At 45.8% G+C, this 14,602-nt stretch overlaps 1 protein-coding gene across 1 annotated transcript; it reads left to right on the forward strand.

The window, feature by feature from the left end:
* Nucleotides 1-4,458: 4,458 nt before the first annotated feature.
* LOC146175831 (homeobox protein goosecoid-like) lies at nt 4,459-5,542 on the forward strand. The gene is made up of 2 exons (XM_084580875.1): nt 4,459-4,674; nt 4,793-5,542. The coding sequence occupies exons 1-2, from the start codon at nt 4,474-4,476 to the stop codon at nt 5,048-5,050; spliced, it is 459 nt and encodes a 152-aa protein (XP_084437001.1). The 5' UTR covers nt 4,459-4,473; the 3' UTR covers nt 5,051-5,542.
* Nucleotides 5,543-14,602: the final 9,060 nt, after the last annotated feature.

Raw genomic sequence — 14,602 nt, forward strand, 5'->3', positions numbered from 1 at the left:
GACATGAGCGCATTTTGGCGCCATGATATTTTTATTGTTTTTTGCCAGTGGTGAACGGAACAATTTTCTCTATTGTTTTGAAGATTGTCCCTTGAGCTTTAGTACGAATTATTAACATATGTTTTTTGAAACACTATACAGTCAAAGAAATAAAAAAAGTCGGTCGAACTCATAAAATTTGTAACTGATGTATTTTGTGTACGTGCCAACTCTCAGCCAATATTGCCGGTTCGCATCGAGTTCAGTCCCTGACTGAGTGAATTGTCGATGCTTGCGCGATATTATTGAATAACTAGGAAGCTGCACTTGTAATCTGTCAAGCAACCAACCTTATTCTTCGAATATCATATTTGTTAATTTTTGTTTCGTTCACTTGGGGTGCAATATTGTTTAGTATTACTTTCTTCTTCATTTCCTTTTGCTTAAAGCGCTATTAAAACTCGCGGTTTGTGAATAAAGTGCAATAAAGCTCTCTCTCTCTCTCTCTCTCTTTTTAATACTTCGTGCACAGTTATTCACGTTTAGAGTATCCGTGGCACCAGCCCGTCGAGACTGTTCAGGGACGTTATATCTTTGCCCTCGATGTTAGGTCAGAAATACCTACATACTATAAAACTGCGGTTTGGCGAATAATATTACATTAGCTAGATGCGCCAGCGCTTCGCTTTTCTGTGAGCTGTTTTACGTCAGATACCGCCGAGCACACTGCCACAGCATAGGTATCGCGTTTTGCAGTTCTATCTCATAACACAAAAATACAGATTTGAAAATTTATCTGGTTTGTTTATGAAACAATTCGTAAAGCAGGCAGGTTAATTGGAGAAATGTAGGAGAGTCCTTTACTCTGTTGTGGGTATAGTCCGGATGATGATGATGATGATGGTGATGATGATAATGATGATGATTAAAGCAGGCCGCCAATTGTTTTCTCTCTCTTTCGCTCTTCATTTCTCTCGCTATTCCTGGTCGAATCACTAGAATCCCCTCCCTCGTCCACTTTTTATGAAGCCAGACTTTAAGTACTACAACCTTTGCGTCGCTTTGATCGCCATCATAGGGCGCAACACTTCTCTGCTAGACCCAAATTTACTTGTGTACGACGAATTATTGTCACCTGAGCGATTTCGAACGCCCGAATCCTGGGAACAGAAAGTATACCTAGCGTGAGAAGCGCTTCGTAGAATGATGCCAGTGAAACTTTCTGCCATTGCCTGATTGCAGGCTTTTCGCTTCTGAGATTTGTTTGTCGAACCTACATAATCACAGAATAAAAAATTACGGAGATAACAAACATTAAAGTAAGTTCTTATTTATATTCAGGCAACATAAAACTATGGTTTAGAGACAGTAACCGATGTCCGCTATTTTCGCTATACATGGTATATTTTGGATCGAACAGTGCGAGAAAAAGCTGCCGCTCCGCATGGCAGCTTCGACTTTGTAACTAACAAATTGCTACTCTCTTCATGGCACATTTTCATTTATAATTCGCGAGCAATCCAATTCTCAAATATATATATATATATATATATATATATATATATATATATATATATATATATATATATATATATATATATATATATATATATATATATATATATATATATATATATACAGGACTGAGACTGAGCCTGCTTAACAGGAGAAATGTTTTCTCTGACTGCATCGTCATCGCCATCGCTACTATCATCTTGATAAGGGAATTGACTTGGCTAGGACCTGTCTGGTCCACCTGGTAAAAAAGGAAAGCCTCAGTACCAATCCAATCCAATCCAAAATCCAAATTAAATGCACCGTCATTGTCATCGCTACTGCCGTCATCATTATAACTAACTGCAGCGTCATTATCATCGCTGCTATTATCATCACTAACTGCATCGTCATTATCATCGCTACCATCATCCTCACGCACACAAGGATGATTCGAACTTGTTTCTCATGAGCATATATATCGTGCAGTATTGGTTTGCGCGCTTGATTCACGATGGAGACCGATTATTTTCCAAGTGTTGGTTTGTGCGAACATTTCTGTCGACGCCACCCATGCAGAAAAGCTTTCGCCTTAAAATTAGTCCTGGGCGTAAAAATTGGGTGAAAATGCATCCAAAATAACACCGGGTAACAGTTAATGGCAACGATAAACACTGGCGTGCGCTAAACTTTGCGACGGGGGAGCTGTTCTAACGTGTTTTGTTTTTCACATGTGTTCTTTTTATAGTGTGCTATTTCTTCCATTGCGCCGTTTTGTTTGTTTATTTTCCCTCTGCCCTACGCTCTTTCATCGTGTCCCCGTACAACCTTGTTCGCATGCTCCGTGACGTTTTAAATTACGATTCACTCCAAAATACACCTTCATCAGCGCTGGTGCACAATCCCCCAAAAACTCCATTTAACTGTATACTTCATTAAAACTTCTTTTTCGCTGGGTTGGTGCATCTTGAATTTAGAGAACGTAACAGCACAAGACACAAGGCAACAGGACGTGACACGAGCGTTTGAGTCACGTTGTGTTCTTTTTTGTCTCGTGGTTGCATGTCTTTTTTGGGTTGTTATACGTTTCCTCAATTGATTTAACTGTGCTTTGGTCTGCAGTCTCCTCTTTAACTGAAATATTTTATCATGGAATGGAAGTCGAATTTTTCCCTTTTCGTGTAAAGCGCGGACGTTTCAAATTTATATCGAGCGAACAATTAACGCATGCACTGCTACGCGATAATATATCGCCTAAACTATTATACCGACAAGAATTTATATCAAGAACACTTAAATGGTGTTTGAAAGTCTGGGCAGCTAGGGACCATCAGTTTTGCGATTTGAAACGAGCTATTGGAAGTTGTATAAACATAGTGATTGAACCACGAGAGTGAAACATTTACGGAGTGAATTTCACAGCTCCTTCTTCGTACCAGACTCTTCAAGAGGAAAATGTACAGCCTTTGTCAAAAGTTTAGAACCCAAAGCGTCTACTCCGAAGAGGTGCAGTGGTGCTCCCTTAGCACTCGTAGATGTCCTTCTTGGAGGAGGAGTTAGGAGAAAAAGTCTTCTTACCTTCGAGAGATTTGAAACACCAGGAATGCGTCACAAGCCACACATTATGGATCAGAAGCAAACCCCTGGACTCTAAAGTTTTAGCAAAGGCTGTACGTCATACTCGCACTCTTCCAGACCTTGCTTACGGAGCAGAAACTAAGTGGAGCGAAAACTTCCATAGATCGTGGATGACGCAGCGGGCTATGGAAAGGGAACTGCACTTGTGAGCGTTAAGAAACAGGAAGAGAGCAGGATGAATCAGAGAATTAATACGAAGTAATAACATGCTAGTTGAAATCGAGAAGAAATGGGGATGATGCGAAGAGGAGGCAGTCTATATTCTCAGAGTATATACATATACCTGGATGATATAGGAAGTATGCAGCGGTATGGTGGACGACAGGGTTAATTGGAAGGATATATAGCAGAGGCTTGCGTCCTGTTTCGAACTCAGGTTGGCTGATGATCACTTACAAGTCATGGCGTTACCACACGAATTATGACGCCATTTCACGGTAACTAACAAAGCTTAAAAGTCATTAATCATTAACTTTCTTCAAAGACTTCGTTACAAAATTCCACTAATTCGAAGTGAATATGACTCGCATCCTTGGGCGAACCTCGCCGCGGAACCTGCTAGAACCTTTTCGTGTTCCGCTTCCATAAAAGCAAGGTCGCCATCGCAAGGATATATTGAGCCCACGAACTCGTGTTCAACAGCCAAATAACGCCGCGTCCCCTCATCCACCGCGGCAGTCCCGCGCAGAAGCCGGTAGACACGTCATTTCGCCGTCCGCCGCTTTGTACGCCTGAATTCTTGCCTCTCGATGCCCCTTGCCTGAGGCGACACCAACTTCACGCGGGATTTTCGGTTTAAATGGTGGCCGATACCATGACAGCATTCATCCCTCTGTCGCCATCCGCTTCGCCAACCGCATTCTATAAGCGCCGAGAAGCGTGCACGGCCACAGAGCGGATTTACAAACGCAGATCGAAGTCGCAAAAGTGGGGGGCCTAAAGCGGCCTCCGGATCGAGGGGGGGGAGGGAGGCTTGGGCCCCGACGAGATCTCAGCGCCAGGGGCAGCCCCGGGGAATCCGCGCAAGATTTTGTAAGCAGATTTAGCGGGAAATAGAGAGCGAGCGAACGCGCGCGCGCGCTTTGTGGCTTTCTCAGCTCAGCGCGCGGGGCTTCCCGCGCGGATTAGCCGACGCGCGGATTTGCGCGGCTAAAGGGCGGCGCGGCAACGACGAACGACGGTGGCGGCCAGAAAATGCCGCAGATTCGATTTCCGCAGCTGCCGCGCGCACGCGACGCTGCCATTTTCATATGAAAGGCGTCGCCCCACTCCTGCTTCTGCTGCTCCTGTGCAGGCTCGACTGCGGAGCTGTCGGCGCCGGAGGCGGCGGAGGAGCAGCAAGAGCCGCTGCGCCGCTCCTCGATGGTCCTCGACTCGGTGGCGGCGGGAGGGGAGCAGCAGCAGCATCCGCCGCGGAGACCCCGGCAGCGCCGCCACCGGACCATCTTCACCGAGCAGCAGCTGGCGCATCTGGAGGCGGCGTTCGCGCGCACCCACTACCCGGACGTGGCGCTGCGCGAGCAGCTCGCACTGCGCGTCCACCTGCGCGAGGAGCGCGTCGAGGTGCGCCTGTCGCTGACAGTACCTCCTCTTTTTTTCCCCTCCATCTGCCCTCATCCTCTATTTCCCCAATATTCCTCCTCCTCCTCTTGCACCCAGAGCTCAGGCCCGCCCGTTGCAGGTGTGGTTCAAGAACCGCCGGGCCAAGTGGCGGAAACAACAGCAGCAGCAGCAGGCACAACTGCCCCGGAGACAACCCTCGTCAGTCTCTTCCTCCTCGCCGGTGCTGGGCCTGTTGTGCTGCAGCGTTGACGTCGGGGCGACGCTGGTTGGAATGCCAGACCACAGAGCGGCAGTGGCGGAGGCGTCGCGCCTCTTGCGCGTCCATGCGTCGCACGATGAGGGCGGCCGCCTCACTACGCTGCCCCGCCCTACGTGACCGGAATGGAGACAAGAGTTGGGGAACATCGGAGAGACAGCTAGAAATCTTCGCGCCACTCGCTCGCCGCTCACCCATTCTCTAACGTGGAACGCGGCTATCCGATCAGCCGAGTTTCCTTGGCGACGCAATCTAATCGGCCCCGAAACGGTCTTTTCCGCTGCACCGTGGTAGCTGATAAAATCTGAAGATCCAGCCGAGGTCCTACAGTGCACGAATTCTGTGCCAAAAACGGGCTTCGAGAGAGGCACAAGGCCAGGGGCGTGTGATGTAAGTTTTGCATTTATTTTTGAGCGGCTTCCTCGTCAAGATTTTAACGCTCGCCAGTGACGGTCTTCTGGAGAGAGTTTAAACGCAGACTTGCAAGCCACTGCACTTGTTTTTAATAAACCCTATCGTCGTCGTGCTCGCTCTTGTTATTGCACATCTAGTTTTGAGGATTGTGATCTACCTTGTCACACTGGGCGAGTGACTGCCATCTCCTGATGAAGATACAGAGGTTAGCAATTTAGTTGCTTGAATCCACCAGGATGGCGACGCGACTGCATGCTCATCCAAGAGAGAAGCAATAAACAAGTCAATGCACGGGTAAACAGCGAGCGAGCGAAATACGCTTGCTGCTCAAATATCAAGCTTTGGGGCCTGGCGTGCAGAGTCCTCAGCCCAGTGCCCCTAGTGCGGCTGTCACGGTGTTCGCCCTGTCCACCAGTCTCAGCTAGTCGCCGTCTCCAGAGCTAGACAGTATACCATCTCCTCCCACTGTCTCAGTGTGGAATGTTAGGTATACAGGAGAATTCTTCGGCAGGTCTATGCAGTGTGATACAGCGTGGTTATTTCCTCAAATACCAGACAGCAGCCTACATACGCGGTTGGGTGGCCCGAGTGTAGGCAGGCCGCCCCACCTATAGTAGTTTGTGTAGTCTGGCGCCAGCACCGAACAGGCACTTGTAAGGAGGTGGCATTAGAAAACACGCACAAAAAGCCAAGGTCCAGTGTTCTTCATAGGTTTTTCTCTCTCGGTTCAGTGTGGCGCGGCAGAAAAGCCTCCCAAAGTCAACCCTGTATCCAGGAGCAACTTAGGAATCGCTAGGATTTCCACTGTGTGTCTGCCATCTTGTCCATTTCAAAACCAATCCAGAGACATCCAATACGGCTACTACATACGAATACATTCGGTTTTCATCGTTTTATCAAGTATTTTAGAGTGGCGCTTAAGTCTACATGCATTATTCTCCCTCGTGAGAATATTCCTCAGGGCCTTCACTGAGGTTCCTCTCAATCAAGAACAACTGGAAATAGTACTAAACGCTTTTATCCATAATAAGTAATCCCATGTGTACTTCCTTCTATAGCTTTCCAAAGAAAATAGAGGCATGTGAGCGTTTAAAATGTTGCTGACTACTGAAAAAGAAAGTGGTTGTCGATGTTCTTGACACCAGGCCTGAGATACACTGGGACTATGCTGTGTTTGTTGCAAGGGACAACCACGGTACAGGCGACCAGTGAGCCGATAGCGAAAAGGTTCTCCTCAACAATTACTGAAGTTGGCCGTCCATTTTTAGTTTACACTTAGCAACTACATCCTCATGCATTTGTAACCTTCGACCGCGAACTTCGATAGCTTCGGAGCAATTTTCCATGTTGTCGATCAGGCCAGTGAAGCAGCGAACGGTGCTACATAGTACGTACCTCTGAATGCAGACAGAGCGTACAGTGAAAAAAGCACTATTCGGTCGGATGTGCGTAGCTGGGCATAGCGAAGTAAGGAGGACATATCAGGCACCAACGAGGCCGAAAACATGCAGTTTTCGGTTACTCGAGCCTCAGAGAGCGAAAAACAGAGAGGAAAAGTTGTATGAGAGAATTAGGAAAAAAAAAAAAAAAAACGCACTCAGTAGTAGAAGAAAAATCGTAGCAGTTGAGGATCTCGTTCGAGAACACATCTGAATCTCGTTTAAACTTGGTCGAAGACGACCTATTTGCCGAAACCGTTACTCTTCGATCGTTACAACTGTACGAGGACTTGGGTGCAGTAGTTACATGCGAATAGGCTTAATGCAGACTGAGGACAGACTATAGTGTTTGAATATGCCACCTAAATGTGCTGAGAGAGCCATATCGACGAATGCTCCCAACGTGGTCAAATGTGCGCGCAGTGGCACACGAATTAGATATATGTATATATCAGCCTTTCCAATGCGCAATTCCCATGGTCCGCGATCGCTTCAGCGCGTAGAAATCGAATATTGAGAAAATAATGTTGCACATGACATGAATATGCTCTATCCGGAATATTTATCTCCGCTTTCAAGGCGATGAAGTCGACATATGGCCTGCTGTGGAAAAGCAGAGAATTTCGGCGAGGAAACCCCTTTTGACTTACTTCCCCACGCATGCGACTGAGCACGTTTGAAACTTGAATAACACTTCACTGCATGACGTGGTTGTCTTGTGGAGAATAATACCAAAGGCTAACGAAAGGCCATGCAAAAGAGCCCTCAAATGAGGGGAAGATTGATCGATGTCTACTTGAAGTGTGAGCGGAGCGCCCCCCCCCCCCCCCCCCCCCCCCCTCCCTCTTTTTTCTTATAAATCCGCCAGTCTCAAACTATGTTCAAGACAATGAATCTAGGTTTCTATCCAGTTCCTCTCACATCGCAAGGCGATGCGGATGGCGTACCCAGAGCTGCGTCAAAATTATTCGTTGTCTAAAACTTCTTTGCACCTGATGGCGTTGATTCTATCATGGCTTCCTTTCGGTTACTGCAAACTGTATTATGTTCTCAAGCCTCATCTTTTTTCCCTAAGCCACGATAATGCCGACACCGCCGATAACACTAAGCGCACTGTCCCGCCATGCGACTTTGTTAGAAGGAAAGTAGCCCACTTACAGGCTCTGACTGCACGTGCACATGAAAAGTACAACATAATTGCAGCGGACCGTGTGCAGTAAGAAAAGCTTTAGAAAAGGGGGACTCTAATGGCATCGCCAACATTAGAAGCTCAGCACAGCCAAAGGGGCCGCACTTATACCGCTCTGCACGAAATTGGGCCGCTGGTCCACCGCGCTAATTGCGATAACTCTGTGCTCGCAATGCACACTGGTGAGTGCTCGAGCGATAAAGTACACGAGGAATGAAGCCTGGATATACAGCGCTACCATTTGGCTAGGCGGCGAAGCAACTGTTCGGCAAGATGCGTACCCGTCTCGAGGCGAATATGGATGCGTCAACGTCAAAATTTTTGCAGAGCCGACGCCCCCTGAGCGCAAGGAGTCTCTTGCTACACGAGAATTAAGTGGCCAGCAAAGGCGCTCAGATCGCAATAACGCTTCAAGAATAAAAAAAATTGGTTTGGTAAACACAAACAGTGTAGGTTTGGGGCGTCGTAATGGAGGACACGGAAAATTTCGACCAAATAATAATAATAATAATAATAATAATAATAATAATAATAATAATAATAATAATAATAATAATAATAATAATAATAATAATAATAATAATAATAATAATAATAATAATAATAATAATAATAATAATAATAATAATAATAATAATAATAACCTTTAGTTTGCCTTCAATACCTTAACATGAGATTCCTTAACGTGCACTGACGTAGTACAGCCCACGAGGACCTTGCTTCCCTCCCCCGTTAAAGACACAACCAGTGATTATATTGGAGCAAACATCCGACCGGTTGGCGATCGAATAAACACGCTTATCCCGCGAATTATAGATGAAGCTTCTGATGTAGTCGTGATCGAGTGGTAACACAATAACAAAAAACTGAGAAATTGTTTGGTCTGGTTTGGTTCGTGGGGTTTAACGTCCCAGAGCAACTCAGGCTATGAGAGACGCCGTAAAAGAAGGCTCCGGAAATTTCGACCACCTGGGGTTCTTTAACGTGCACTGACATCGCACAGCACACAGGCGGCTTGCTTTTCGACTCCTCCAAAAAGCGGCCGCCAGGCCGGGATTCGATCCCGCATCTAATCCCGGCCGCGGCGGCCGCTTTTCGGTGGAGGCGAAAAGCCAGGCGCCCGTGTACTGTGCGATGTCAGTGCACGTTAAGGAACCCCAAGTGGTCGAAATTTCCGGAGTCCTCCATTACGGCGTCTCTAGAATGCCATTTTGATAGAACCAATGGCGTCATGCCATAGCCTCCTTTATACTTATACATTAAAGGTATAAAGAAGGATATGAATGTGCCCGCGAATGATTAAAGCTGCCAGCGGTGCTCAGCAGTTCAGCAAAGAAACCCACTCGGGCACATTAGACGCCCACAAGGCTTTGCGACTAAGACGCCAGAGTACAGTGAAGCCGGCTGCTGGATTTAAATTTGCGTTTTGACAGTGCGAGAGTGGTCTTTCACTTCGCCTTTTGGATCACTGAAAAATGTCATCTATTGTTCATAGTCCTCCATAAGGAAAGCAATATAAAGCAGTAATCTGAGATTAGCTGATGACATTGCCTTATTAACTAAGGAGGCGATCTTAAATAATGATCTAGACAGGAAAAGTTGAACGGTAAGCCTAAATGTTAATATTCATAAGACTAAAGTAATGTTCAACAACATTGGAAATGAACAGCAGTTTACGACAGGCAGCGAGGCATTGGAACAGATAAAGGAACGCGTATAGTTAGGACGGGTAGTTGCCGTAAATCCGGACTAGCTAGCACCGCATGGGCCTAAATCTGAGGCCCGAGCCCGGCCCGGGCCAGTGGCTTTAAGCTTCGGTCCGGGCATTACTCTATACTGAGCCCGCCAGCCCGGCCCTGCTCAGGCCCGGCCTGAGTCCGTCCTCCGATGCAGTAACTGCTCGCTGCGAGCAAGTGGACCGCTACTACGCACAGAAGCTCAAACTGCAGTAACGCCTGGAGAGTTTTTTTAACACATAATGAGCTGAAAATGAGGAGTGTTCACAATGTCGACTTTTTTAATAGTAGCCTCGTAGGTGCGCAGATATAGAAGCTCGGAAGTTTTAAAAGCCAAATGAAAAGATTGCGTGCTCACGTATTAAATTACTTTGTTTTCCCTCAGAATTCTGTCAGTCGTATTTTACGACTCCTGATGTCTAAATATTAAGGCGTCCTCGCATGACCACGATTTGACGGGTTGGATTCATGGACGAACAGGTCGCCAACAGACGGAAAGCAAGAGAACTTGCGTAAGTCCCCGGGCGGCTCAGTCTTTAAATGACGATGGAGGGCTCCGAATCATTTAGACCATCTGGGGCTTTCTAACATACACAGATACCGCACAGAATTGGGTGCGTCATGGAAACGTAGTTTCCGCTGCCAGTATCAAATCCAGGTTTCCCGACTCAAAAGCAGAGAGCCTTAGAGCCACTGGAGAGGGGCAGTAAAGAAATAAGTGAACACTTTTCTTTTTCTACAGCGCACAGTATGGATTTATCTCATTCATCTCGCTGCTGTAACGCTGAAAGAGAGAGGTAGAGAGAGATTCTAATGATAGCAGGAATTGTCTGCCTGGTGCTGAACCTCCATGCTACTCCTGATGAGGGTGAAAAAAAAGGGAAGAGGAAGGAAAAAATGTATGAAAGAAATCAGTGACACACACTTTCACACACACATAATCAACACAGGTGAGTTTCAAAGGGTCCCTATAAATTAGCCTTGTGTCCAAAAGCCGAGGGCGTGTTCTAGACGGTAATGCCGAGAGTAGTTGACTATATGATAGTTAATCAAAAGCCGAACAATGAACCTCTATGAACGGGCCCAAGTCCGATCCGGGTCTGCAACTTTAAGCCAGAGCCTGGCCCTCGCGCAGGCCCGGCCCAAGCCAAAAAATGCTCACCTTCCGCGGGCCGGGCCAGGCTGACCGAGTCCGGGTTTTCGGGCTATCCCGAGCCCGTGTATTGTGCTCTATTCCTGACCCCGGAAGGGAATAACTAGGAGAATCAGATTGGGGTATGGAGCGCATTTGGAAAGTATACTCGCAGATCATGACTGGCAGCTTACCGCGGTATCCCTCAAGAGGAAAGAATACATAACATTTGCATCTTACCTGTACTCACCCACGGGGCTGAAACGTGAAGGTTAACTAAAGGAGTTGTACTTAAATTGAGGACAATGCAGAGAGCTATGGAACGGAAAATGATAGGGACAACGTTAAGAGATAGGAAATGTGCACAGCGGGTTAGGAAGAAAACAAAGTGCGAGTTAATTACATTCTAGTCTAAACTAAGAAGAAATAGGCACGAGCAAGATGCATATAATGCAAAGGCATAAAATAAGTAACCGATGGTCGCTAAGGATAACGGACTGGTTTCCGGTGGAAGCGAGGGGTCTGCAGGAAGTTAGGTGAGCGGATGAGATTGGGAATTTTGCAGGAGTCAAGTGGATGCAGCTGACATAGGACCGGGCTAATTGGAGCAATGTGGGAGAGGTCTTTGCCCTGCAGTGGGTATAGTCCGGCCGGTGATGATGATGATAATATTGGCGGAACGCGACCAGGCACGCGTCATAAGTTATTTGGACATTGCACTCGAGTGACGCTGATTAACTCGGTGTACAAATATAGCTCTTCTCTCATTCCGCGTCAACACAGAACTCTAAAGAGACTTTAGACTCGGATGATTTCGCAGCTGGTACTAAGCAGGCGACTGGCAAGCCAAAAAATAAAAAGCAGTATTTTTAGTAATCTTCTTCTCTCGTTAAAAAAAGAAAAGAAATGCAACTATAGTCAACATCAAAAAGTAAGCACTGAGTAATCTTTTTGTTTTTTTCTCTAAACCCACACCACAGATATCCCTGCCACTGCTATAAAATGCCTGAGCTTATAGGCAAATGAGAAAAAATCCAGAAAGGGCAGTCAGATTTGTTCTTTGAAATTACAGCCGGAAACTTAGCCTGACAGAAAGCAAACATGAACTTAAATGGCAACAGCTAAAGAACCATAGAAGAAATGCTAGACTAAAATTTTTTCATAGCATTTATTACTGTAAAACAGGCATCAACCACGACAAGTATATCCAGGCACCAAATTATATATCGAAGCGACTGGACCACGATATGAAGGCCAGGGAATTTTCTTGTAGGAGTGACGTCTTGCTTTTTTTTTTGTTGTTTGTTTGTTAGAACTGTGCGAGACTGGAAGTGTTTGCCATCAAGCACTGTGTACATTCTGATGAACGATGCTTTTTACCATGCATTGTAACAATATGTGAAGTCACAGTTATCGTTTGTAGCCCCCTATGCTGTAACACCCCACGGGCGATGTAGATATCCATAAATAAATAAGCGTATTTCCTCCGGCAATAATTAATCAAACGATGGGGGGAACAGTATGCCATCAAGCACTGTGTACATTCCGATGAACGATGCTTTTTACAATGCATTGCAACAATATGTAAAGTTACAGTTAACTTTTGTAGTCCCCCTGCTGTAATGCCCCACGGGCGATGCAGGTATCCAATAAATAAGTAAGGGTATTTTCTCCGGCAATAATTGATCAAACGATGGGGGGAACAGTATGCCATCAAGCACTGTGTACATTCCGATGAACGATGCTTTTTACAATGCATTGCAACAATATGTAAAGTTACAGTTAACTTTTGTAGTCCCCCTGCTGTAATGCCCCACGGGCGAGGCAGGTATCCAATAAATAAATAAGCGTATTTCCTCCGGCAATAATTGATCAAACGATGGGGGGAACAGTATGCCATCAAGCACTGTGTACATTCCGATGAACGATGCTTTTTACCATGCATTGCAACAATATGTAAAGTCACAGTTAACTTTTTGTAGCCCCCCTGCTGTAATGCCCCACGGGCGATGCAGGTATCCAATAAATAAATAAGCGTATTTCCTCCGGCAATAATTAATCAAAAAACTGGGGCTGGAAAGATATATGGGCACGCCCGAGCCCGTCCCAAGGCCGCAACATTCAGGTCCAGCGAAACCACTTTCTCCGGTCCGGCCGGCAGGCCGGCCTGAGCCCATGCAGTGCTCCAGTCTACAGCGCTCCATGCACAACCGCTCCGCAGCGCCTAATCGGTTAAGAATAAGGCGGGGCTTCAGCCGGGCTCAAATCCCTGCTCTCGACAAAAACCTTCAAGTGTGCTCGTTGTACACAGATCAGAGATTAGAGGGAAACGCACGTGGCTTTCACCGCAAAGTAAATGTCCGCGCATGCAGCCAATTCCATCTACTTGCGCGCGAAAAAGAATTAACACATGTCCAGCTCCTATCCTATACACGAAGGATAGTAATAAAGTTAACGTTGATTTCTGCGCGGCGATCATGGAAAAAAACACAAACCGGCCTGTTGGTCCAATGTTTTAGGGTAATCCCCTAGGCTCGATAGATTCGTAATAAGGAAGTAAATATTTATAGCATCCACCAAAGCGCAAAAAAGGGAAGTTACATTAGTCCTGGTCAGAGGACGGACGGGAGAGGAGCACGACGAATTTTTCTTTGGCTGCAAAGCTTTTGAAGAGCTTTCATTTGCGGGAATGTGGCTGTGCGTGGGTGGATCGATGCTGACGAGCATTTACTCCGATACTACAGCCTATATGCACACGGTCGTTAATTGTTTCTCTTTTCGGAGTCTCAACCGGAGTACGCTCCTACACAAATTACTCTTAATCCTCCTTTTCGGCAGGGAGTTCTTTTGGTCTTGTTTTACACCGGAGTGTGAACAAAGAAGAGGAGTAAAGGTGCCGCTTTAGCCGTCAGTTTGCACTGGAAGTACAAAAAAATCATAAAAAAATCCTAGACATTTGTAAGCTGACACAGCCTACGAATATATGCTAATGAAAATGCGTAAAAAAGAGGCATAAATTAAGGAATAATAGTGATAAAGCGAGTAGCGAAGTGCATGTACACGAACAAGAACTAGCGACAGGAGCTGCCCACTGAATAAGGATTTCGCGTCGTATAAGGCTTTCCCATAAAAAGTTGCTCATTTTTTTAAAATATATATTCCGTATCATAGTCATTTAACTCAAGATGCGTCATAACCCATCGTTACAGGCTTCTGGAAGTATGAGGAACAATAGCAGAGAGTATACTATATAGCAAAGAAAGGGCCTAGGGAAAATACTTATGAACGATGTAGCTGTGTTGGTATAAATGCGGCTAAGGGTGATACCACTTAATTGGCTCTAATTTATTAACTAATTACTCCGCATGCACCAAACGTTTTCAATGAAAATTTTTTATCCTTTATCGACTGCAACCAATTGTTTCGTTCGAACGTAATCCCGCAGACAAACTTCTGATGACTCGACCCTGAAAACATACCCGTCTGATTGACTTAATTGTCTATAATCAATTAATTAACCCGCATGCGTTAAATTTTTCCCCACCGCCATTTTTTTCCTCTATCCATGCAGCCATTCGTTTTCTTATTACTCGTTCGAGCGTAATCCTGCCGCAGGTGACACGACATACCCTACGTAAGATTACCTTAATTGGGTCTAATTAATAAACTAATTATTCTGCATGCATGAAATTTTTCCCCGACGAAATTTTTTTCATTCTCTATCTAGAGCAACCACTCGTTTTCTTATCACTCATTTTGACG

Source organism: Amblyomma maculatum, chromosome 10, assembly GCF_055883805.1.
Source record: "Amblyomma maculatum isolate TAMU_Amacu chromosome 10, ASM5588380v1, whole genome shotgun sequence".
Classification (NCBI taxonomy): Eukaryota; Metazoa; Arthropoda; class Arachnida; order Ixodida; family Ixodidae; genus Amblyomma; species Amblyomma maculatum.